We start from the raw sequence: 26,130 nt of genomic DNA, 5'->3' as shown, positions 1-26,130 counted from the left end.
TACACTTAAGCCAGTATAGGCCTGTTGTAAGCTCTAGACTAAAGGTTTTTTGAATAAAGTCAGTTTACAGTCTGTTATATTCGAAGTTCAGTTGCCTTAATGAAATTACTTAACTGTTTTATATCATTTACCATGATTTTCGCATTTCGCATGCCCTGCATATACTGTTATCTACATATCCTATCTAGTACAGATGAACTTGTATGACCAGATGCTCCGTAAGGATACAAGTAATAAAAGTTCATTCGTTTTTATCTCATTGGGGTCGCCCCATAGGATATCTGTGGTTTTCCCTACGTCTTCATTGTTCCATAGCGATATGTGGCTTTTTCGGCTATGTCTTTAACACTAGATGTGACGCATTTAGCGGAACTGGTTTGTCCAAGTTTATTGTTGCGAATTTTCTACCTGTTTTGGCGAGAGAGTTCGTTATCTTGTTAACGCTAACTCCTGCATGACCTGGTACCCATATAATGCGTACTGAGCTGTATTGAAAGTAGTTGTTGAGTGATTTATACATTCCAATACAGTTTTTGAAGTTACTGTTTGGATGTTATAGCTTTTATAGCGGTCTTACTGTCCGCTAGAACGTTTACTGTAGCCGGTCTCGTATTAGCATTAAGCCAGTTCAGACACTCTACAATCACCCGGACCCCCGCTTGAAGGATTTTAATGTGATCGGACAAGTGGAAAGAGATTACGGTATTTGGTTCTTCAATAAAGAGTCCCGCTCTACCCCTAGCACTGAGCTGAGTATAACAACAGCTTCCAGTCGGCATTTGCGGTAGGAATCCATCGATCCACAAGCCTACGGCAGGAATTAATGTTTCACAGGAGGCAGCTACAATTGTTTGAGATATCCTGTCCGGTACAAAGTTTTTCAATGAACCTCCCGTTGGTATGTAACGTGAACTTTACGTATCCGTAGCCTAATGGACGCGACGGCATCTCTCTAAAGCCTTACAGCACATTCGTTGGACTTTTTGTAATATTTTGGTATTACATTTTTCATCCATTGCTGTTCACCAGACACTGATGCATATGTTAGCACAGGTCAAATTAGCCTATTTGAATAACTAGTGTGTCATATTGGAGTGAAACCCCATTTTGAGCCTATAGGCCATTTACACGTTGCCCAACATCTATGAGCTTTGTTTGCTCTTCTTTGGATGTGGTCTCTCCACTTAAGTTTTCTATCTAGAATGACACCCAGATATATAACGTTATTGGAAATGTTGATAGTATTGTTCAGCAAGACCGGTTCATCGACATGTCTCATGTTTTCCGGGATAACGTTAAGACCTCTCGGTTTTGCCCAGTTGTATGCAAGTTTCAGGGCCGACTCGGCTCTTCTGCACAGCAAGTTAGGTTTCTTCCCCTCAGAAGTATTGTAACGTCATCTGCATAGCAGATTGGTTGCAATCCTTGGTTAAAGTCCTAAGAAGACTGTTTATGGTAGTAACCCACAGGAGGGATGATAAAATCCCCCCTGTGGAATTCCTTGACCGACTTTCTCCCTTATGTTAACGTCATATAGCAACTTATCCATCTATTAAGACATATGGTTTATCCAGTCTCTGAGGTCCGACCTGGAAATTGTCTAAGGATTAGATGAATGTATCTGTGCTGACGTTGTTGAAAGCGCCTTCGATGTCAATGCATACTTCCAGTGTATACATCTATTTATCGAAAGTGCTCTCGATGTGGTGTACAACCTCAGGCAATCCGATTTCCACTAAACGTCCTTTAACGTATGCATGCTGTTTATATTTAAGCATATCGTTTGCAACATTGCTCTTAATCATGGTATCGATTGTGCGTTCCATAGTTTTGAGTAAGAACTATGTTAGACTTATCGGTCGATAAGGCTTAGGTGTTGCGTAGCTTGTCTTCCTAGGTTTGGTTATAAATACTACTCTCGCTTCATGCCAGTCTTTTGGGTATAAGCGAACTTTAGGCACGCGTTGAAAATTCCGACTACATTGGACGAAATATAGTCCACTTCCTTTTGTAGCAGACCAGGGAAGACTATATCTGGTCCAGCTGCCTTAATCAGTTTGAAGCTATTGATGGCATCCTTTACCATCGATTCATAAATTGTTGGTGCTTCCTCGGTCACATTCCCTCTATTTTCCGATATATCTACGTGTGTCGTGATGCTCGGCGGGAAGTGTGTATCCATCAAATGCCGTAAGGTCTCTTCTCTTGTTTCCATTTTGTTACCCATATCATCCACCACTATCTCGGCTTTTATATGAGTTTTTTAAAGAACATTTTTAATTTTTAATACATCATTTATGCTGTCAACCTTGTTCGCAGAAAAGCTTGGTAGCTTTCCCAGAATACTGCTAGTTTTTTACGTCGAACTTTATTGTAAAGCCATCGGGCCTCTTTTTCTTTGTTACAAATTTCCCTTGTCATCTAGGGTTTTTTGTAGGAAAATTTCCTATTGAAAGGTGTCTGTTAACCTATTGGCATCTCTGTCTATGTCATCTATTCTCAGGCATACAATGTTTCCCTGCTGCTGTGTTAGTTCAAATCTTATATACAGATGATCCGAAAAAGAGTGTTCTTCCGAAAGCCTCCAATACTGAAACTCGTTTATAAGATTTTTTGAACAAAAAGGGATGTCAAAACCTCCTCCCTAATTTTATTTACAAAGGTCGCTTTATTCCCAATTTTAAGAATTATTATGTCGTTATTATTTTGGTAATCTTATAGGGCCTGGCCCCTCTTATTAGTGTTAGCCCATGCAATGTTGTGAGAGTTAGCATCGCTACCTATTAGTACTTCGTTACCGGTTTGTTTTGCTTTGCGGCTGGTGACGCTGTAGTAGGTGGTAGCGTCGAACGGTAGGTAAACTGACGCTAGGTATATGTTGCCGTTCCCCTGCCTCAGTACAGTTGCAGCCGATGTAGACAACGTTGGGGAGAAAAGAAAATATAATTTTTTGTGATATATTATACAATAGGAGTTAGTCCAGAGACCTTGTTCTGAACAGTACAAGGTTCCTGAATTAATAAATTTGTATCTTACCTGTATTTATTAGTTCCATCAGAGCTATAGTTGCCGTCTCAATCCATTAGACGGTCTTCTGGAGATTCGGTGATTCTGAATCAACTCCCAGCTTTGTGTTGCTTGGGATCTCCTCTTTCCTCCCCTCGCTGTCACTTTTGGTTCCTCGTCTAGGCCGATTCTCAGCTTATTATTTTTGAATCTGACAGCGTTCGAGACATAGAAATCAATGCCCTCAGTCTTGCCATGGAGAGATCGTCAACTCCAATCACAAGGAGAGTGCGTCTTTCTCATCCGTTTGGAGTATTTCCCATATCTTCAAGTCCAAAGTCTTGTTTTTTCTTCCAAAGACTTCGAGCATACATTTCTCCTCGAACTTGCTGCCGAATCCTCTGATGAATACCACCGTCTAATTTAGGCGAGGAATTTCCATCTTCCCAAGGGGGAATTTCCATCTTCCCGATAATCTCCTTTAGTGCGGCAGTGTTTGCATATGCAGCAAGCTTAAAAGACATTTTATCGTTCTTAATGACGCTGTTCATGAAGGGAATTGGATCACCGCTTTACATGATGTGATCCAGGATTTTATTATTGACCATTTCCTCTATTGTTTCAGACGGTCTTCTTGTAAGTTAACTGAACCTTTATTGGTATCGATCAATGCGTAGTGCATTTCGTCCCTTTAATGTTTCTTGGCTGTTTTGGCATAAGATGGCGACTTCTTGCCCGTTTTCTCGGTCAGCTTCCTCTTCTGTTGGGCGAGGGATTTCTTTTTAGAAACCCCAGGTTTAGCAGTTGATTTCACGGCCGGAAACACCTTTCCAGTGTTGGGGCTAACTTGTCACCCTTAGTCAAGGGATTCTTGTGACAGTTTCCTTGGCGAGGTCCTTGACTGAGTTTGCTTGACTGTTTGAGTAGTTGGGAGTATTCGTAATCCTCTTTGGAAAATCCTGTTGCTTCCTGAGCTTCCGCCGTTGAGCCTCAGACAGATTTTTCGTTGTGAGCCTCGGCAAGCTGTCACTCACTTCTTCTATCATCTTGTGCGTCTCCTCCTTTATTGGGATTAGCAAAACGGAAGTATTGTTGCTGCTGCATTCCGGAGTTCCTTAGACTCTCTGTCTGAAGGCTGTGTGCTTGTAGCAATACCTTCCGCCAAGGCACCCGCATCTTCGGAGAAATTTGCTTACGATCGTTGGATGACAACGAGGTGTGACTCGTGGCTGGACACAAACACCAGGCAGTACTGGGTTATTTATGTACTGCACCGTAACTTATTCACTTTTTATACCCTCCACCATACTATAGAGGGTATATTAACTTTGTCATCCCGTTTGTAACTCCTCGAAATACTCATGTCAGACCCAACTAAGTATATATATTATTGATCAGCGTAAAATTCGATTTAACGATGTCCGTCTGTCTGTCTGTTGTAATCACGCTATCTTTCGAACGAATTGAGACAGAAGGCTAAATGTTTGCACACATGTTTATTTTTTCAGTAGGCAGGTTAAGTTCGTAAATGGGCCATGTGGGTCCTCGTTTTAATATAGCCCCATATAACGGTACCTCCCGATATTCGTTATTTTGATGATTTTAGAGACACTATTCACCGGAATTGTTTCAAATTTGGTATTTGAAGTTCGAAATGGATAAAACAGCATAAGACAGAAAATTGTCTGAGAAGGTCCACATCTTCGTATAGCCCCCATATAACGGTACATCCCGATATTCGGTATTTTGATTATTTTAGCGACACTTTGCACCGGAATTGTTTCAAATTTGGTATTTGATGTTCGAAATGGATAAAACAGCCTTAGACAGAAAATTGTCTGTGCAGGTCCACGTCTACGTATAGCCCCTATATAACGGTACCTCCCGATATTCGGTATTTTGATGATTTTAGCGACATTATTCACCGGAATTGTTTCAAATTTGGTATTTGAAGTTCGAAATGGATAAAACAGCCTAAAACAGAAAATTGTCTGCTCAGGTCCACGCCTTCGTATAGCCCCCATATAACGGTACCTCACAAAATTCGGTATTTTGATGATTTTAGCGCCATTATTCACCGGAATTGTTTCAAATTACGTATTTAGAGTTCGTAATGGGAACTACAGTCTGTGACAGAAAAATGTCTATGCAGGTCCAGGTCTTCGTATAGGCCTCATATACCAGTACCTCCATATATTCGGTATTTGGACGAGTTTAGGTACAATACTCACCGAAATTGTTTGAAATGTCGTATTTGAAGTTTGTAATGGATGCTACAGCCTATGACAGAAAATTGTCTATTCTGGTCTAGGTCTTCGCACAGCTCCGATATAACGGTACATCCCTATATACGATATTTTGATGATTTTAGCTACATTATTCACAGTTTATTTCCAGTTCCGAATGTGAATTTGGTAGTGACTTATGACAAACAATGCCTGTGTGGGTCCACGTTGTATAGTCACCAATATAACGGCTATATTCGGTATTTTGAAATTTTTAACAGAATTTTTTAAGGATTTATTTTCAAAATCGTTCCAAGTGGTGGATGGTATTAAAAGTTCGGCCTTGCCGAACTTATTGCTTTTTAACTTGTTCTTCTTCTATCTTTGTTTTAGGGGAACACCCCCAAAGTCAATTTTTTGTCTTCGGGGAATCCGAAGATTTCCTGAGACTGGTTATCACACTATTCCGCTTCAATAAGTTCGGAACTAGACGTCCTAGTTCGAGCAAAATAGTGAGATCACCCATCCCCACCCATCCGCCGGTGGGACGCGCCTCGTAGGAAAACTGACAAACACCCCCATGTTCTATCGCTTAGGTATGACTTCAAAGTCACTTTCGGGATATTTTTTCCTTGCATGGTAGATGCTTCACTGCGAAGCAAGCAAAGACATCCTGAAAGTTATTTAGGAGTCATATCTAAGCGACTGACCCCTTATATTATCGGACAGGTCATACTTAAATAAAACTTGTAATAACGAAAAATGATTTATTTTTCCGACAACATCATTTTTAATCAATTGGAAAGATGTAATCTTGACAATAACATAAACAGGACAAAAACATGTTAAACAGTAGACAATTACAAAACAAATAAAAAATACAGGATATAACAAAAATAATATGTTGAATTTTTGGTTTCTAAGCAGGTCGTAAAACTATTAAATTTTTCTGCTTTTTTCTGATATCATTGATTTATGTCAGAGCTTTATCGGCCATTCGGTCGTATTTACTACTCGAAGAAAGTCTAGTTCTGTGAATTTGTTTTCAACTGAATTTTAACCGAAACTCTATTATTATATCCTAATGTTATACTTTGTATTGGAAAGTTATTTTATGTACAAACAAATTCAGTACGGGTAGTAAAATACACTGACCATTTTAATTAAGTTCAGTGAGATGATTTACAAATTTATAGAACCAATATCATAATGGCCTAACAGCTATTTAAAGTTTGATAACATCTTTATATTAACTGGGGTAATTAATTCTCTCGGTGCCATATCGTACAACGGTGAATATACTATATTGATTGATAATAAACGAATGGGAAAATATGCGAAATCGTTTTTATATTACTCCCATTCTTCTCAATTTCGCAGTGATGGTTGTCAATACTGCGAATCAGCGCAGTCATAAAAACACAGATTTTTTCTTCCTATTTGCATTTGGATGAAAGCTACATCATTTTGTCTGTCTTCATTGTCTATGTACGCATCAAGGTGACAGCCTTATTAATTCACATCAAAGATGCCACATGTAACACAGTAGCAATCAAAACCAGTAAGGAAAGCTCAAAAGTCGGGCGGGGCCGACTATATGATACCCTACACCACTATGCATATTTAGTAGAGCTCTCGTAAAAAGGTTTATACAGGGCATTTCAGAACTCTACGAGATATTTGGTACAAAATCAAAATCTATCTAATTCTATCGTGCATTTTACGAACTATAGCTATATCTGAACCGATTTTCACCAAGTTTGATGTATTTGATTCTAGGCTGAATTCGGTCAGATTTGCCAAAACCCAGGACATTTGGGCTGATATTGGACATTTGGTGCGCAATCAACACGAAATTGGATGAAGATATATATAGGAGGTATATCCAAATCTGAACCGATATTTGTAAAACTGAAAAAGAAGATATTTCTTGGCTGCATCTGATACCAAATATTATTCTTGTATCGTACATTTTTCGAATTTGAGGGACTTAAAGTACAAATCGGATGAAAGGTATATATAGGAGCTATAGCTGTATCCGACCGATTTTCACTAAATTTGATGTACCAATATTAGCCATTTGCTGCACATTTAATCCGAAATCGGATGAAGATATATTTGGGAGCTATAGCTATATCTGAAACGACTTTTACTAAAATTGGTGTCCTTGCTTCTAGGCTGAATTTGGCCAGATATGCCAAAATTCATGCCATTTCGGTTGATATTGGCCATTTGTTGCACAATTAACTCGAAATCGAATGAAGATACATATGGGTGCTATATCCAAATCTGAACAGATTTTGAGAAAATTAAAAGCGACTACTTTTGGGCTTTATCTGATATCTGGTACCAAATATCATTCCTGTGAAGAGTATGCTATGCTATACTATATCCAAAACTGAACAGATTTTTATAAAATCAAAATCGACTATTTTTGGGCTTTATCTGATATCTGGTACCAAATATCATTCGTGTGAAGAGTATATTACGAATGTAAGGGACTTAAAGAGCAAATCGGATGAAACATATATATGGAGCTAGAGCTATATCTGAACCGATTTTTACTAAAATGTGTGTACTTGCCTATAGGATGGTTTCGGTCGGATTTGCCAAAATTCATGCCATTTGGGCTGATATTGGCCATTTGATGCACAATTAACACGAAATCGGATGAAGATATATATGGGAGGCATATCCAAATCGGAACAGATTTTAATAAAATTAAAATCAACTATTTTTGGGCTTTATCTGATAACTGGTACCAAATATCATTTCTGTGGAGTGCATATTACGAATGTGAGGGATTTAAAGACGAAATCGGATGAAACATATATATGGGAGCTATAGCTATATCTGAACCGATTTTTACTAAAATTGGTGTACTTGCTTCTAAGCTGGTTTCGGTCGGATTTGCCAAAATTGATGCTATTACGGCCATTTGGTGGTCAATAACCCGAAATCGGATGAAGATATATATGGGAGCTATATCCAAATCTGAACCGATTTCGATAAAATTTAAAATAGCTATTCCTGTGCTCCATCTAATACCTGGTACCAAATATCACGGTTGTGGAGTGAACATTACGAATGTAAGGGACTAAAACACTAAATCGGATGAAACATATATATGGTTGCTATATCTATATCTGAACCGATTTTCACTAAATTTGATATACTTGCTTCTATGTTGAATTTGGTCCGATGTACTAAAATTCAGTCCATTTGGACTTATATCGGCCATTTGGTGCACAATTAACCCGAAATCGGATGAAGATATATATGGGAGCTATATCCAAATCTGAACCGATTTCGATAAAATTACAAACAGCTATTTCTGGGCTGTACCTTATATCTGGTACCAAATATCACGGTTGTGGAGTGAACATTACGAATGTAAGGGACTAAAACACTAAATCGGATGAAACATATATATGCTTGCTATATATATATGGGAGCTATATCCAAATCTGAACCGATTTCGATAAAATTTAAAATAGCTATTCCTGTGCTCCATCTAATACCTGGTACCAAATATCACGGTTGTGGAGTGAACATTACGAATGTAAGGGACTAAAACACTAAATCGGATGAAACATATATATGGTTGCTATATCTATATCTGAACCGATTTTCACTAAATTTGATATACTTGCTTCTAGGCTGAATTTGGTCCGATGTACTAAAATTCAGTCCATTTGGACTTATATCGGCCATTTGGTGCACAATTAACCCGAAATCGGATGAAGATATATATGGGAGCTATATCCAAATCTGAACCGATTTCGATAAAATTACAAACAGCTATTTCTGGGCTGTACCTTATATCTGGTACCAAATATCACGGTTGTGGAGTGAACATTACGAATGTAAGGGACTAAAACACTAAATCGGATGAAACATATATATGCTTGCTATATCTATATCTGAACCGATTTTCACTAAATTTGATATACTTGCTTCTAGGCTGAATTTGGTCCGATGTACTAAAATTCAGTCCATTTGGGCTTATATCGGCCATTTGGAGCACAATTAACCCGAAATCGGATGAAGATATATATGGGAGCTATATCCAAATCTGAACCGATTTTCTCCAAATTTGTTGTATTTACTTTGAGGCTAATCTCGGTCACATGTGCCAAAATTCGGGCCATTTGGGCTGATATTGGCCATTTGGTGGTCAATTAACCCGAAATCGGATGAAGATATATATGGGAGCTATATCCAAATCTGAACCGATTTCGATAAAATTTAAAACAGCTATTTCTGTGCTCCATCTAATACCTCGTACCAAATATCACGGTTGTGGAGTGCATAGTAGGAATGTGAGGGACTTAAAGTTCAAATCGGATGAAAGATATATATGGGAGCTATAGCTATATCTGAACCGATTTTTTCAAAATTTGATATACTTGCTTCTAGGCCGCACTCGGTTGGGTGTGCCAAAATTCAGGTAATTTGGACTGATAGTGGACATTTGGTGCTCATTTAACCCGAAATCGGATGAAGATATATATGGGAGCTATATCTAAATTTGATCCGATTCTCACCAATTTCAATAGGGTTCGTCCTTGGGCTAAAAAAATATTGTTTGGAAAATTTCATCTCAATCGGATAATAAATGCGACCTGCATTTTGTTCACAAGAATACATGGACAGACGGACGGACGGACGGACGGACGGACGGACGGACGGACAGACGGACGGACATGCATAAATGGACTCAGAAAGTGATTCTATGAAGGTTCTCAAAAGTAACTGTGGGTCTATCTCGTTTCCTTCTCCATGTTACAAACAAATGCACAAAGACATAATACCCTTACCACTATGTGGTGTAGGGTATAAATATGATCAAACCGGTGATTCATAGTAATATTATAAAGAATCTAAATCTGGAATTATTTGAAACATCAGCTCGAACCAAAGGCGTAATCAAAGTCAAAGCATACTATATAATAGGAAATAACTCTTGCCACATCCATTAACTCTTACAAATGTGCCTTCCAGGACAATTCTGCCGGTACGGTATGGGTACCTACGGAAAGCTTATGAAGCGTACTATCTATTGGCATTATAAAATGTATTCAAAGTTCTGACGTTTATGGCAATTTCTGGAGATATCTTTGGATCAGGATAATTCCATTGGTCAATATGCCTTCCAGGACAATTCTGCCGGTACAATGTGGGCACCTACATAAAGCCTATGAAGCGTGCCATCTATTGGCATTATGAAAAGTATGCAATGTTCTGGCCAATTCCGAGGTATATGGTCATTTCTGGAGATAACCTTGGATCAGGATAACTCCATTGGTCAATATGCCTTCTAGAAAAATTCTGCCGGTACAATATGGGTACCTGCGGAAAGCTGAAACATGCTGCAATGCGAGCTAAAATCGTCGACATTTTTCAAACGTATACGACAAGAACTTGGCGTGCCGATAAAAATGTTTTTTTAAAACTTTTGACTGCTGCCTCCCAAAGACTACCCATGTGAGGAGCGACATCTGGTATAAATTGACAAGTAAGCTTTTGATACCCCATAGAGGAACTAATAGTCTGACGACTTTCTCTAAGAAACGTCCTGAAATCTTTTTCGAATTCATGCGAAGCACCAACAAAATTAGTCCCATTGTCGGAAAAAATGGTTTTAGGACAACCACGACGACCTATGAATCGATAAAAAGTAGCCAGAAATGAAGCCGACAATAGATAAGACGCCGCCTCTAAATGCAAAGCTTTGTTTGTGAAACAAACAAAGACACAAACGTATTCCTTACTGATACGACAAGCACGACCCGTAAATGACTTAATATCAAAAGGTCCAGCAAAGTCTATCCCAGTTGTAGTGAAGAGTCTATTTATCAAAGTTCTTTCGGGAGGAAGTGCAGCTATAATCTGCGGATTTTTCGATTTTTCACTAGCCAGCAAACCTTACAACGATTAATGACTGTACGAATAAGCGTTTTGACACGAGGAATCCAAAACTCCAATCGAAATATAAGCAACATTAGCTGATTAGTTTTTTTTTTTTTGAACAGTTTTTGAATGTGCGTATTCAACAAGAAGACGGGCCAATCGTTAAATAATTCTTAACCATTCTAATTTTTTCAGAGGTTGGGATTTTACTCGTGAAACAATTTGCAGGCCGATTGTGGGGGTGAGTTTTATAAATGAAACGGTACATGTATGCCAAACTCGCAACGCTCTATAAGGTGATGAAAATCGCTCCAAAATATTTTCATATTTTGTAAAGAAGGAAAATGTGTTTTACACTACGTGTCCCCAATTCAGTTTCAAGTGGAGAGAGATCTGATATTTTCCAAGCAGAGCTATCTAAACTCAACCAACTAGGACCTTTCCACCAAAGGGAATTATTAGCCAATTCTAAAGGAGAGACTCCGCGGCTTCCCAAATCCGCCGGGTTGTCCTCAGACCTAACATGGAACCAATGACCATTTCCTACATTTTGTTGTATTCGACAAACCTTATTTTCCACAAAAGTAGTTCTAGTTTTAGTTTTTCGCAACAAAGCTAACACAATTCTAGAATCGGTCCAACAGAAAATCTTGTTAATTGGAATATCCAAGTCACTCAAAATAGGCTTTAGGAGTTCCGACGCTAGCAGAGCACCACATAATTCCAAGCGAGGTAATGAAACCGACTTAATTGGGATACTCTTTTCTTAGATGCTAGCAAAGAACACACATTTCCCCTAAAGAATTGTTTATTCGCAAATTAACCCGGGGTAGGCTTTCTCCGAAGCATCAGAGAACACATGTAGCTCAGCTAAAGTATTTCGTTCATAATGAACCCAACGCAGAATTGTTATTGAATTAACATGAGGGTAATTATCAACGAAACTGGCATTCCATTGAATACCCAATGGTTTAGAACTACTTGCCTCTATAAATGAAAGAACCTGAGCGTCAACTAAATGGTCAATAGGCAAACTAGCAAGAACAGATTTGTCGTTTGCAGTTCACTTTCTCAACTCAAATTTAGCTGTGGTGAAAGAAGCAATAAGCTGATCCAGAGCAAGAATAGCGGTGTCTAGGTCATGGGCGCCCACAAGGATGTCATCAACATACATACTTTTAGGAAGGATATTTGAAGCCAAAGGATATTCAGACTCACAATCATCAGCAAGTTGGAGCAAAGTACGAATTGCTAAATAAGGGGCACAATTTACTCCAAAAGGGACAGCTTGCAATTCGTAATATGAAATGGGGTCATCGGTAGATTCCTGGAAGAAAATTCTTTGAAGCGATGTATGTTGTGGGTGAACGCGAATTTGAGGATACATTTGCGTGATGTCACAATTAAAGACGAACCGAAATAAGCGCCATCTCAATATTAATAAGACTAAGACTGCTTGGAGAGTTGGTCCCACGTGAAGGATGTCGTTTAGACTTATACCAGTAGAAGTCTTATTTGATGCATTTAAAACTACGCGCAATTAGGAGGTCTGTTTTTCTAGATTCACAACTGGGTGATGGGGTAAGTAACATACTAGGGGCGCTTGTGAGGGAGAAACAGAGCACATGTGACCTAAGTCAAAATACTCGCGAACAACTGCATCATACATATCTTTGAGAGAAGGCTTGCGTAAATCCGAATTTTCGTTCCTAATAAATTGACTAAGAACATTTTGACGCAAATCACCAATTTTCAGGCTGTGAAGAAATTCAGTACGGATGGGAAGTGTTACCACGTAACGACCCTCTGAATTTCTCGTGGTTGTAGACCGGTAATTGTCCTCGCAGAACTTGTCTGATGGCGAAAGTAATTTGCTTTTGAGGACCACCTCAAGTTCCCAAAACCGCAAAATGGTTTTGTTGAGGCTGTCTTCCTCACTGAAGCTCAAAATGGTCGGCCAGAAAGGATCCAACCAAAGACGGTATTTTGCGCCAATAGAAAACCTAATATCTTTTGTTGTACCCTAGGCAACAACATCTACGGATTTAAGTCTGCGCCCAACAACATATCTACCGAACGACAATCAAAAATGTTTGGATCAGCCAGAAGGAGATTTGTCAAAGAACGAGCTAAAACAGGGTCAACAGAAAAAGATGGAAGATTACTAGAAATCTTGGGGAGCACAAAAGCGTCTGTTTTCAACAAAATTGAAGGACTTAAGCGAGAACTTATACAAATCCGACAGTTTTTCCGGGAGGTAACGGAATATGAACCATTTACCCAAGAAATGGTTGCAAGAGTGGATCGAGACGATAACTTCAATCTATTTTCAAGATGCTCAATTATAAAACTAGCCTCAGATGCAGGGTCAATGAGGGCTCGAACTGGATAAGAGTTTCCTTCGTGAACAATATTCACCATGGCGGTACTTGGAAGGACACGCGAATGATGCGATGTGTGCAACACTTGACGGTTTACTACAGTCAGATTAGCACCATTGGATACAGAGGCAACATTATCTAGATAAGAATTGGAAGCAATTTTTGGGACTCCGACTGTAGGGGTTACATTTGAAGAGGAGCTATTTGTAAGTGCCGATCGATTAGGTTTATGGATAAGGGTATGATGTTTTCATGGCACACATAGCAACTATGAGCACTGGGACAGTTACTGACCGAATGACCTCTTGACAAACAATTGAAACACAAGCTATGCTTTTTCACAACAGTAATTTTCTGCTCGAAAGACATCTTTTTAAACCGATAACAAGAGTAGAGCGCATGATTTTCATTAGGGCATACAACACAACGGGCATACAACAGACGATGAATACTAATAAAACTAAAATAGGATCCCAATGATCCGTGCTAATGTCATAGACTGACATGGCAGATAAACAACCGTTTTTGCCTCTTTGTAAAGTCTTAAGACCTGAACTCGTTTCATTAGCTAACGATGGAAGATCGAACAGAATTTTTAAATGACTATTGACTAGAATTCTTTTGTTGTCATTAACATCTCTGAGAGCTTTCCAAGCCAGAACAAAACTTTTATGTGTGAGTGGAAACTTCGACACAATTTGACTAGCCTCACCTTGAGTTTTCTTAATCAAATGACACAACCTCTCAATATCAGTTAATCGATAATTATTTATAAACATTGCAGAAAATAGATCCCGGAATGTGGGCCACGACAAAAAATCTCCGTGGAAATCATCTATATCGCACGGCGGTAAATTAAGATTATGCATGGTGTCGGAACCATAAGGCGGTAAACTCCAATTCGAAACTGTTATATCAGCAGTACTCTGATTATCTGGATAAATCATATTGGATAAGGGTGGCAAACTATTATAAGGTACATTGCTTGGATTGGCAGTACCTGACTGTGAAGTATTCGACCTATTGCATGACCGCGCCACAGAAACCCTTAACGGTTATCAAATAAACAAGATACTTTTCATAAGTATCCTTGACCTTATACCACAAGTCCTGAAGTCCGGTGTTTCGAAATATTCTAAAATCCCAAAGATAAACTAATTCGGTGGAGAAAAGATTGAAAAACTTTCCAAAATTTACCAAAAAAAGTATCAAAAAGGAACCAAATGGTTATTTAGAATATAATGTATTACGAAATAAAATTTTATATGAATATCCAAATAATAATTATAGTATACGTAAATGGCGATATTTATCAAATATATTGAAAAAATTCGAAACAATTTGAAAAATAAAAAAATTGATTAATTGTCGGTGTGTGCCGAGTGTAGGGTGCACGTATTTTCGACTGACAAATATTGATATGTACACGATTGATATGTAAAAGTACATATAATATGGCGAATGTAGGGTGACAAAAATTAAAAAAGTCCAAAAACATTTTTTTATTAACAATTACCAAATTCAAATTATTTTTCTAAATTTTATATTTTTTAAATTCAAAAATTTTGTAAACGAAAATATTATTTTATTAGATGTGAATTAAAAATTTGAATATTTCGCAATAAAATGGAAAATAATGTGAATAAATCTCGATTAAAAGGAATCTTTAATTGATTTTTTTAGCAAAATAAAATTGTTGTGGACTGTATATTTAAAGGAACCGAGAATAAGAGTAAAACAGAGGCGACAAGTAACGCGAAGCAAAGAAAAACTAACACTTTTCACTTGTTTTTTCTTTTTTTAAAAATAGCACTCTAAGCTCACAATAACAATTTTCACTGAACTTACGTACCTTTTTTGATGTTGATGATGATGAATATGATGATGTTGACGCGGTGGTACGATTTATGAGGGGGATGTGTGTTGTTGAGTTGATTCCTTTGCAAAAGAGAATAAAAAACTGCAATTAATGAACAGGCAAACTTCACAACTTGGCAAACCCGGCTCGATGCGATCAAAATGTTTATGAAGAGCAATGGGGGAAAAAAACAATAAGAAAAATAAAACAACTAGGATTAATTTCTTTTCTTGCTAAATGTGCTGTTTTTTTTTTTTTTTTGAATTGCTTTTGTAATGTTTTTACAACAATAAGTTTACCTCTTTTCAATATTCTGTTGGCGACAGTGACTTTGATGGGTATTGCTTCAAAGACTAATGACAAGTGAACGCAATGGTTCTGAGTGACCGCTGAGGGTCTCATGTCGTCTACTGCTACATATGTAACTACTTCCAATGAGAACATGTGTAACAAGGTGAGGTTACCGACAACAACCAACGTCCAGCGACGATCCGCTTACTACGGTCTCCGCCAGGGAGTTGTAGAGGAGATGTCAGTGCACCAATCAGCATCCGTGATTGATCGAGCAAGGGAAGTTGAGGGACAAAGTATCTAACTTATACAATTAGCCTTGAACATTATATCATTGTAATGACTGATGCCTGGTTAAGCAAAAGGATATTAAACACAGAAATTCTGAACTTTCTTAACTTTGAATACCCTCCACCATTTATAAGGAACTTGGAAATTTTCAAAAAATAAAATCCGTTAAAAATTCTGTTAATATCTTAAAAATAACGAATATATCTGTTATATTGGGGTCTATACGGCGTGGACCTACATAGGCTTTGTTAGTCATAAGCCTTCAAAATTAACTCTAATCAATCAATATCAATTGCATTATTGAACAGCACTATCGTTTCAAAAAGATTGGACAATTTAAAGTATGACTAAGATTTTGGACAAGTTGCATTCTGTGAATTGCGCCATTTTTTGTGATGTTTGGAAAACATCGTATATCATTCCACTCTTAAATAAAATATGGCTAATTGCCGAGGAATACCAAAATCTATTGTGAAGCCAAAGCTTGTCGTAAAAATAAAAACTAAAAAGCTTAAGCATGGTGTCTATTCTATTGTATATCCCTATCAGCACGGATGTCAGAAAAAAATGTTCAACTAAAACGAACTTATTTCAATCTGTAAAAAGTTAAAACCTTTGTTGATCTTGGAGTCATAGTGTAAATTTAAGGTAATTCCCTTACTTCTGTTTCTATAAACAAAGGAAAATAATTTGTCTTTCTTGATTTTGTGAAACGGGAGCAAGGGATTTTGTTCGCCCAATTCTGAAATATTCTTCTGTCATATGGGTCCTATTTATAAAACCTACAGCGACCACAGGAAGTATCTTAAAAAATAACTCTTACTTTTCTGCCTACGAAGTTTTTCTATTATTTAAATTAGCTTTCACAGCAGCACATCCACAAGTAGCTGATGACGTCCAGGTCTACTCTCATTGTACTTTTTAATTGTTAACCATAATGTTCTGAGACATAAACTTTTCTCCTATTGCTGCTAATCGTCAATACCAGTTTAAATGAACTTTCACAGCAGCGCAGGCACATGTACATGACGACATCCAAGTCTACAGGGTTAGATAAAAAACTACAACAAAGTTAAACACAATAATTTTCTCTTTCGAGACGAACTTAATGATCTGAAATTTGCAGTGAAGTTTTCACTTTTCACTTTTTAATTTTATTGAATGAAAGCAAGAAATGTCGGAAATACCATCAAATTTTAGAATAAGTTTAGATTTGTTCGAATTGGTCACCTATGGCACGAATTGTGGCTTCAAACGGCCAAAGAAACCGTCACACGCTGACCGAATGTTGCTCTGCTGTATTTTGGCCCATTCCCGGCGAAGCACTTGCTTGAGGTGATCGACACTTTGGTATTTTTAGTGCCAACCTTGCTTTTCAAAATACTCCGGACATAATAGTCCAACGGATTGGTATCCGGAGATTTTGGTGGCCATTGTCCGCTGCAAATGAAGCGAAGAAACTCATTTTGTAACCATTCTTGGGTGGCGCGTGCTTGGTGCGATGGTGGTGAGTCCTATACAAGCGGAGAGCGACAATGGAATATTGCGATATGTTTAGCTCACTAGCCATTTTTTGGCCACTGCGACGCGGATTTCGATCAAATCGCTTCTTTTTTTCGAACCATTTCTGCTGATGTTGCTGTTTTTTCCGTCCACTTCCTTGACGTCGGGCTACGCTACCAGTATCACGGTAACGGGTGATGGTACGGGACTCAAAACATTTATTTACATTTAAATGCTGGAGTGCTGTAACGATAGCCACTTGTGGTTTTCCAGTCAAATATAAAGAAATCACACAATCACGCTTGAATTCCATTACTGTGAACTTTTTTCTGGAAAATTCTTACAAAATATTGAGCTATTACTGAAATAATTTTAACAGATGTCGGACGAGTGGCTTAGAAATGACAGCAACCAGAAGTTGGTTGCAGCTTTTTTATTTCACCCTGTGCTATAATTGTACTTTTTTAAATATTGCCCGACGATATTGTGAAGGTTAATAGCGACTTCTAGAGAATATAATCAAATAAAAATATAATCAAAATCAAGCCAGAAAACTCATCACCCAATTCAATTGAAACACCTCTTTGTCTTTCCACTGATTTTATCAATACTTAAACTATGTTCCTATATTGTATTATTCTTTTATTGTGATACATACTGTTGTGTTATTCATAAAAATAAGCGTTGCCTGTTGCTGATTTATCAATTAATGGCAAATTAATTTAAGCATTTTTGTGTTCCCAAACTTGTAAAATATTCATTAAAATATCACACACCTTAATATAAGATTTTTGCGTCTTGCGGTTTGTGAATACAACTTCAATAAATTGAAATAATCAAAAAAAATATACCCCAAATTATTGCATTTAATAGTTCTCAAAGTAGAGGCGTGAAAACATGTATTCAGAACAAAATTATATGTTTTAAAATACAACATTTTCAGCTGTGGTATTCATAGTTCATTTATTTGCTGTTTTTTCTTCCATTTACTAGCTTTAATGCATGCTGTTGTATTTGGAAATGTTACTGCCATTATACAGCGCATGTATTCCAGACGATCCCTGTACGAAAGCAAATGGCGCGACCTTAAAGATTTCATTGCTCTACATCAGGTAAGTTAGTATTGCATAAAATGTTTAATTTAAAATCACTTTACTTGTTCCACCCACGTGCATTTTGTTCTGTCCTAGAACATGCAAGAACGAAAACCTTTACTATGACCGAGTTCTAGGAGAGATATACGATGTTTTTGATGCAGGGACTACTTAGACTTGTACTATATAAAATGTATAAAGCAGAATGATGTAGATTTTAACATACGTGAATTCTTTTGCACCGAAAAAAAAAATCCAAAGCTTAATTTCAATTGGAGTCTAGTGAATTGTTTTCGTATATTACATTACGCACTTTAAAAAAATATTTTTTTATTTGTTTTTTAAAATTTCACAATTTATGGCTTAAAAATTCAGAATATTGTCACCTAAGATATGATGCGTAAAAATTCAAATTTGTATAAATTAGACACTCATTTACAAGGAAATAAAAACTAATACAATTTTCAGGTGTCAAAATTGCTTTGCCCAAATCATATTTCATTTATATTTATATATTTTTCCAGTAATACGTCCAAAACGGTTCCTTATATTTAATGTTTAAAAGAGCTTTTATCGTATATAGTCATTCGGCCTAAATAATATACTTAGAGGAGTTTTCCAAAGAAAATGCAACAAGCTGCAACAGCTCAGTTCGGCCAGGCCAAACTTTTAATACCCTCCACTATTTTAAAGGAACTTGAAAAAATCCGCTCAAAAGAAAATCGTTATATGGGGGCTATACAAAGATGTGGTAGTACCCATTACGAACTTTAAATACGAAATTTGAAACAATTCCGGTAAAAAATTTCTCTAATAACATCAAACTGGAAACAATTCCGGTGAATAATGCCGCTAATATCATCAAAATACCAAATGAAGCGAGGTGCCGTTATATGTGGGCTGTAAAGATGTGGACCTACATATACAATTTTCCGCCATAGGCTGCAGTACCCATAGTGAACTTCAAATGCGATATTTGAAACAAATCCGCTGAATAATTTTGTAGACCTATATGGAGAATACTCTTTTTGAGGTTAAATTTCTCAGAAGAATTGTGTATTGTGTATTAATTGTGTATGAATAGTGTATTTTCAGACAATTCCATTGAATAGTGCGCCAAAATTCATGAAAATAACTAATATCGGAGGGTACCGCTATATGGGGGCTATACGAAAATATCGACCTACAAATACCATGTTTCGCCACAGGAACTACAACACTTTATGATTTACATATACCAATTTTTAGACAAACCCATGGAAAAATGTGGCGAAAATCATATATATATTATATGGGGGCTATACCAAAACGTGTACCTATACATACAATTTTTCACCACACGAGCCAGAACCTATTATGACCTACAAATACCAATTTTAAGACAACTCGGTGAAAAAATGTGGCAAAAATTATGAAAATAACCAACATCGGGAGGTATAGTTATATGGGGGCTATACGAAAACCTGGACCAATGAATAAAATGTTCCGCCACCGGAGCTTGAACCCATTTTTAGACAAATCCGTGAAAAATCAGGAAAATACCGAATATCGGGAGGTACCGATATATAGGGGCTGAACAAAAAATACAAATTTTCGCCACACGGTCTAGAACCTATTATGACCCACAAATACTAATTTTTAGACAAATCCATGGAAAAATGTAGCAAAAATCATCAAAATATAAAATACCGGGAATTACTGTTATATGGGGTCTATACCAAAACGTGGACCCATATGTGCAATGTTCCGCCTGTGAAACTAGAACCCATTATGACCTACATATACCAATTTGTAGAGAAATCCGTTGAAAAAATGTGGTGAAATCATTAAAATACTGAATATCGGTGGTACTGTTATATAGCGGTTATACCAAAACATGGACCGATACATCTCATTTTCAATACCAACCATCCTAGACATCTACGTCAAATAATGTGGGCTGTATCATGACTTCAACCGACAGACAGACGGACAGACCTACAGAGGGAAATCGTTAAATCGACTTAGAATTTTATGCTGATTATGAATATATATTCTTTACGGTATCTACGGTATCTATTTAGGGATGTAACAAACGGAATGACAAAGTTAATATACCCTCCTTTCCAAGGTGAAGGGTATAATAAATAACAACCGCGTTTTATCCCTGCAAGAATATGGGTTGCCCATATTCGACGGACCCATCTGGCAGCGCCATAACTTTTGACAGACATGTCACATCGCTTAATGACATACCGCGTTTGAAGCGTCAGTCCAAGCAGATTTTTATCATGAACCAATACATAACACGCGAGCGCTCTGAAATGTACATTCAACAGAAGAAGTCAATTGTGAAAACTCAACGTGCTTTTAAAACACCATTAAGCGTTTATACGAAAAAATTTCGACTGGTAAGGCTCTTTCTAATCCGAAGAGGCCATATAAAAGTCGACCAAGGCGATCGGCCGAGAATATCGCTGCCGTACGAGCCAGTGTTGAGAGGTCCCCATACAATTGACGCAAAGAATGTTGCCTGCGGAATGGGCCCAAAGGTCCGTCGAATATGGACAACCATGCAAGTGAGTAACATTGAAATCACTTAGAGTCGAATAGCAGAACTAAATTAAAATGTTTTTACAAACAAAAGCAGGCTGCTTCAAAATCTCCGGACAGTATGAAAGGAGTTACCGTAGAATTACTTGAGGTCTGTCGTCAGTCGACGACTCTTGAGTTAAGAGGGGTTTTCAACGTTTCCCTTATTTCTAAGAGTATTTCATGTCGTCGTTAGAGTCAAGTGGGTTTTCTAACGTTCCGTAGGCACTAAAATTTGTGGAGTGTGCGTAATCTCTTCAATGTAAAAAGGGTTTTTTAACGTTCCCTTTACTTCTAAGAGTATTTTGTATTGTCCTTAGAGTTAAGTGGGTTTCTTACATTTCTTAGGCTTGTAGGTGCACACTTTACAATGTTTGTACTTGTAAACTTACATCACGTCTTCTTTGAATTTTAAATTGCCAAAAAAATACTTTTTTTAAATTATGATTTTTTAGTTCTTGTATTTCTTTCAAAACCAAATATAAGTTTTGTTAATTTTTATATAAATGTGCCTTTGTTTCAATTAAAAATACATACACCTCGCACAGGCTCTAGAATTTGTAGAGTGTGCATGTTCTTTTGATAGTAAAGAGGACTTCAACGTTCCCTTTGCCTTAAAGAGTAATGTACGGCAGTTATGAAGATAAATGAGGTTTCTGACGTTCCCTCTACTATAACGTGTATATTTCTGCACCGTAGTCGCTGTGAATGTCACAACCATCTATCGGTCGTCATCCTAACTCGGTTATTAGGTGTGTCGGTTTCCCTAAATTTTGTAATATTGGTTGAAAATTTTTAATGGAAGTCGTCTGTTATCACAAAAGTTCTGCAAAAGAGAGAGTAATTCGAGAAATAGTTATTTCATTTATATATTTTTTTACAGATCCGTGGAAAAATTTGGCAAAAATCATGAAAATACCCAATATCGGGAGGTACCGTTTTAGGGGGCTATACGAAAACGTGTACCCAAACATACAAAGTTCCGCCACAGAAGCTAGACCTTTAAATACCAATTTTTAGGCAAATTCGTGGAAAAATGTGGCAAAATCATCAAAATATGGAATATCGGGAGGTACCATTATGTTCCGCCATAGGAGCTTGAACCCATTAAACACTACAAATTCTAATTTTTAGACAAATCCGTGGGAATAAGTGTCAAAAATCACCGAAAAAAAAGTGGACCTATACATTCAATGCTCCGCCAGTGAAACTAGAATCCATTATGACCCACATATACCAATTTTTAGACAAATCAGTGGGAAAATATGTTGAAAATCATCAAAATACCGAATATTGGGAGGTACCGTTACATGGCGGCTATACCAAAACGTGGACCGATTTATCTCATTTTCAATACAAACAAAATGTTGTTCTGCAACGTTTTGAAGTTCTACGTCAAATAATATTCGCTGTATCGTGATTTCAACAAACAGACGGATATTGTTAAATCGACTTATGATGGTCATGAATATATAACAACAAAATACTATGATATCCCGAAAAAACATGCCAACACCGTTTAATTTTAGTTTTCCTTAAAAAATAAACTACCTTGAGCAAGTAAAACGACTTGAACTAAAGAAACCCAATAAAAATAAAATTATTGGGATTTAACATTGGAGTTAGTCTAATTTTGGAGGTGAAATATGTTTCAGATTACATGACTTTTTTGCTTGCAGCAAGAGTGTTAAAAAGTATTGCGATTTGACTTTCGAGTTAGTCTAATTTTGCAAATGAAATCGGTTGCAGATTACATAAGGACTTTTGTTGCAGCAAAAGTGTTTAAAAATACCATAAAGTTAGGGGCTGCGCCAACATGGGAAATTACATAGCCAATTATCTTGAAAATTTTGGTTAAAATATCAAATGCTCGGAAGCTATTCAAGCAACCTACTGCACAGGAGATAAAATTCATTAAAAAATATACATACCAAATTTTGAAGGATTCCTGCCTGCTGACAAATGCTTGCACAATTTAAGCTATTGTCTCAATTCTTTCCGAAGGATAGCGCGATTAATTTTTACATTGAATTTTACATTGATCAAGACTATATAATCTTTGTAGGGACTGATATGAGTATTTCGAAAAGTTAGAAACGGAAGGAAAAAACTTATTTACACCTCCTTAATAAGTGCAATCATTGGGCAGTGTAAGGCAACGTAGACCTAGGTAGATAACTGTCTGAAGTAATCATCGGTATCAATTGTGAACATTAAAGGCCAAATTTTATACGCTTTTGTCCATTGGTTTTGGGCTAAAATTGTTAGAATACTAAATATCTGGAGCGCTTCAGAAAAATACTGACTGATATAGACAACGTTCTGTCATTAAAAAATTATACAATTAATTATTCAAATAAAGAATTGTACACCAATCTAAAATGGACCCAAACTTGTCTCAATACCGACTGTCCGGAGTTTCCAATATTAGAAAAATGTAGGGATACGTGAACACATATGTACACAATGTTCTGTCTTATGAATAGATTGCATTGCGGACCCTAATTACACAGTTTTCGGAAAAAGTGGCTGATACAGATCAACTTCAAACTTGTTGCTAACACAAATTATAACAACTTCACACAATATAAAAAGATTTGAAAGTCAAAAAAAAAAAAAAAAAAAAAAAACCAAGTATATACAAATAAAATTCGGACAAGTTCCATATGATACCGTGATATCGGTAGGAAAATATAATAGTCTTAAAAATATCACTACGTTACCGTTTTAAGGAAGCTGTTCTCACAAGTGAACATACATAGACAATTTTCTGCTAAAGGGGTTGTTATGTATGACGTGTTTCAAATACTAAATTTGAAAAAGTGTGCCAAGAATTATCAAAATATAGAATATCAAGAAGTACCGTTATATGGAGACTAAAGAAAAAAGTTTATCTATATACTGTAATAATTAAAAGTCGATATCAGATATGATTTTATAAAAAGAACTATATGTAATAAAATGGTTGTGACACTCTGAATATTTCCATTTTTATACCCTCCACCATACATAGTATGGAGGGTATATTAAGTTCGTCATGTAACTCATCGAAATAATCATTTTAGACCCAACAAAGTATATGTATTCTTGATCAGCGTAAAATTCTTAGACAATTTAGCCATGTCCGTTTGTCCGTCTGTTGTAGTCACGAGACAGTTTAAACGAATTAAGATGGGAAGCTAAAATTTTGCACAGATCTCTCTTTTGTCTGCAGGCAGGTCAAGTTCGAAGATGGGCTATATCGGTCCACGATATCGTATAGCCCCCATATAACGGTACCCCTATATTCGGTATTTTGATGATGTTAGCCACATTTTTCAATGGAATTGTCTACAAATCCACACAAGTAGTTCCTTGCGAGTACTTTGCCCCTGAGAGAGAATTGTCTATACAGGTCCACGAAATCGTATAACCCCATATAACAGTTCCCCCCGATATTCCGTATTTTGATGAAAATCCACACAAGGAGCTCCTTGTGGGTACTTTATACCTCGGCAGAGAATTATCTATATAGGTCCACGATATCATGATGCAAATGTCATTATGACAGCTCCCATGAAGGGAAGTTTGTACGAATTGCAAATAAGAATTGAAGAAAGGGCAAATGCAAGTTTAAGTACAACTGATTTGGGAAAATTATGGCACTCCAGAATTGGTAGGCATATGCAATATATGTGATCAGGACTTTTGTTGCAGCAAAAGTGTTTAACAAGTAAAAAACATTAAGTTCGGCCGAGCCAAACTTTTAATACCCTCCACCTTAGGGTAAAAGAAACATTAGAAGAAATGTGGCAAAACCCATTAAAATGCCGAATGTCGGGAGGTACTGTTATATGGGGGCTACACCAAAACGTGGACCTATAATTACAATGTTTCGCCACACGAACTAGGACCCATTATGACCCACAAATACCAATTTTTAGACAAATCAGTGAAAAAATGTGGCAAAAACCATCAAAATATCGAATATCGGGAGGTACTGTTATATGGGGGCTATATCAAATCATGGACCCATGCATGCAATGTTTCGCCACCGAAGCTGGAACCCATTATGATCAACAAATACCAATTTTCAGACAAATCCGTGAAAAAAATTGGCAAAAATCATTAAATTACCGAATATCGGGAGGTACCGTTATACCAAATCATGGACCCATACGTACTGTACAAAATACTTTGTACATACTTTTGAGTGCGATTGAGGCGCTGGGAAAATGTAGCAATAAACAATAAATGTTCTAAAATTAAATATTTCCCAGCCGCCATAAAATATCACATGTGAAGAATTCGGTGATCTTGTGCGCTGACGATAATGTGTCAGATAATAAAGGTATGACCCACACGCACATATATCGATGCGCTCAGTAGATGCACAAGATCACTTGAATGAAATGTAAAGCAGCCCTGCAATGTTCTCCATTCAATATTAGAATAGATAAGAACAATTGTGTGGCTGCGACTAGGTTAAGTTAGATTAGTTTCAGTAGTACGTAAGGAACAAATATTTTAAATAAAAACAGAATTGAATCAACAGCCAAACCGTTCGGTTGGTTTTCTCTTCTCATTCATTGGTCCTTCGAGCCGGACACAGAATTGAATCAACAACCAAACCTTTCGGTTGGTTTTCTCTTCTCACTCATTGGTCCTTCGAATAATAAAGAATCGACGACCTAAAATTAAATTGGTTTGAGTTATCCCCCACCAGTGGTAAGAAACTCAAAATAACCAAAAAAGAAGTAGCTATTTTCAAAAAAGAGGAGAACAGCTACAAAACAAAAGTCTGCTGAGACATTTTAAAAAATAGTCGAAGGGATTAAAGTATTTGAAAAAGCCATAGTGCAAAAATAAAAATGCCATAGAGGCAGAATTAATAAAAAAAAAAAAAAAAACATATTACAAAAAAGACCCGAAGGGCAAAAATTACAAAACACGACATAGGGGCAAAACCAAAAAAAAAACTAATTAAAAAAGAGATAAGAGGACAACAAAGTCCAAAA

General features: G+C 36.9%; 1 protein-coding gene across 4 annotated transcripts in view; it reads left to right on the top strand.

Annotated features, from left to right (window-relative positions):
• LOC109612410 (potassium voltage-gated channel subfamily H member 8) overlaps positions 1-26,130 on the top strand; it is a 1,874,382-nt gene that overhangs the window by 1,457,961 nt on the left and 390,291 nt on the right. For all 4 annotated transcript variants that reach the window (XM_059127170.1, XM_059127167.1, XM_059127162.1 and 1 more), the window contains exon 11: positions 18,462-18,580. In XM_059127170.1, the coding sequence (XP_058983153.1) occupies positions 18,462-18,580 (119 nt within the window). The remainder of the gene's footprint in view (positions 1-18,461; positions 18,581-26,130) is intronic.

Source organism: Musca domestica, unplaced genomic scaffold (genome assembly GCF_030504385.1).
Source record: "Musca domestica strain aabys unplaced genomic scaffold, Musca_domestica.polishedcontigs.V.1.1 10, whole genome shotgun sequence".
Classification (NCBI taxonomy): domain Eukaryota; kingdom Metazoa; phylum Arthropoda; class Insecta; order Diptera; family Muscidae; genus Musca; species Musca domestica.
The sequence above is the reverse complement of the archived record's forward strand: the minus strand, read 5'-3'. Positions and strand labels throughout refer to the sequence as shown.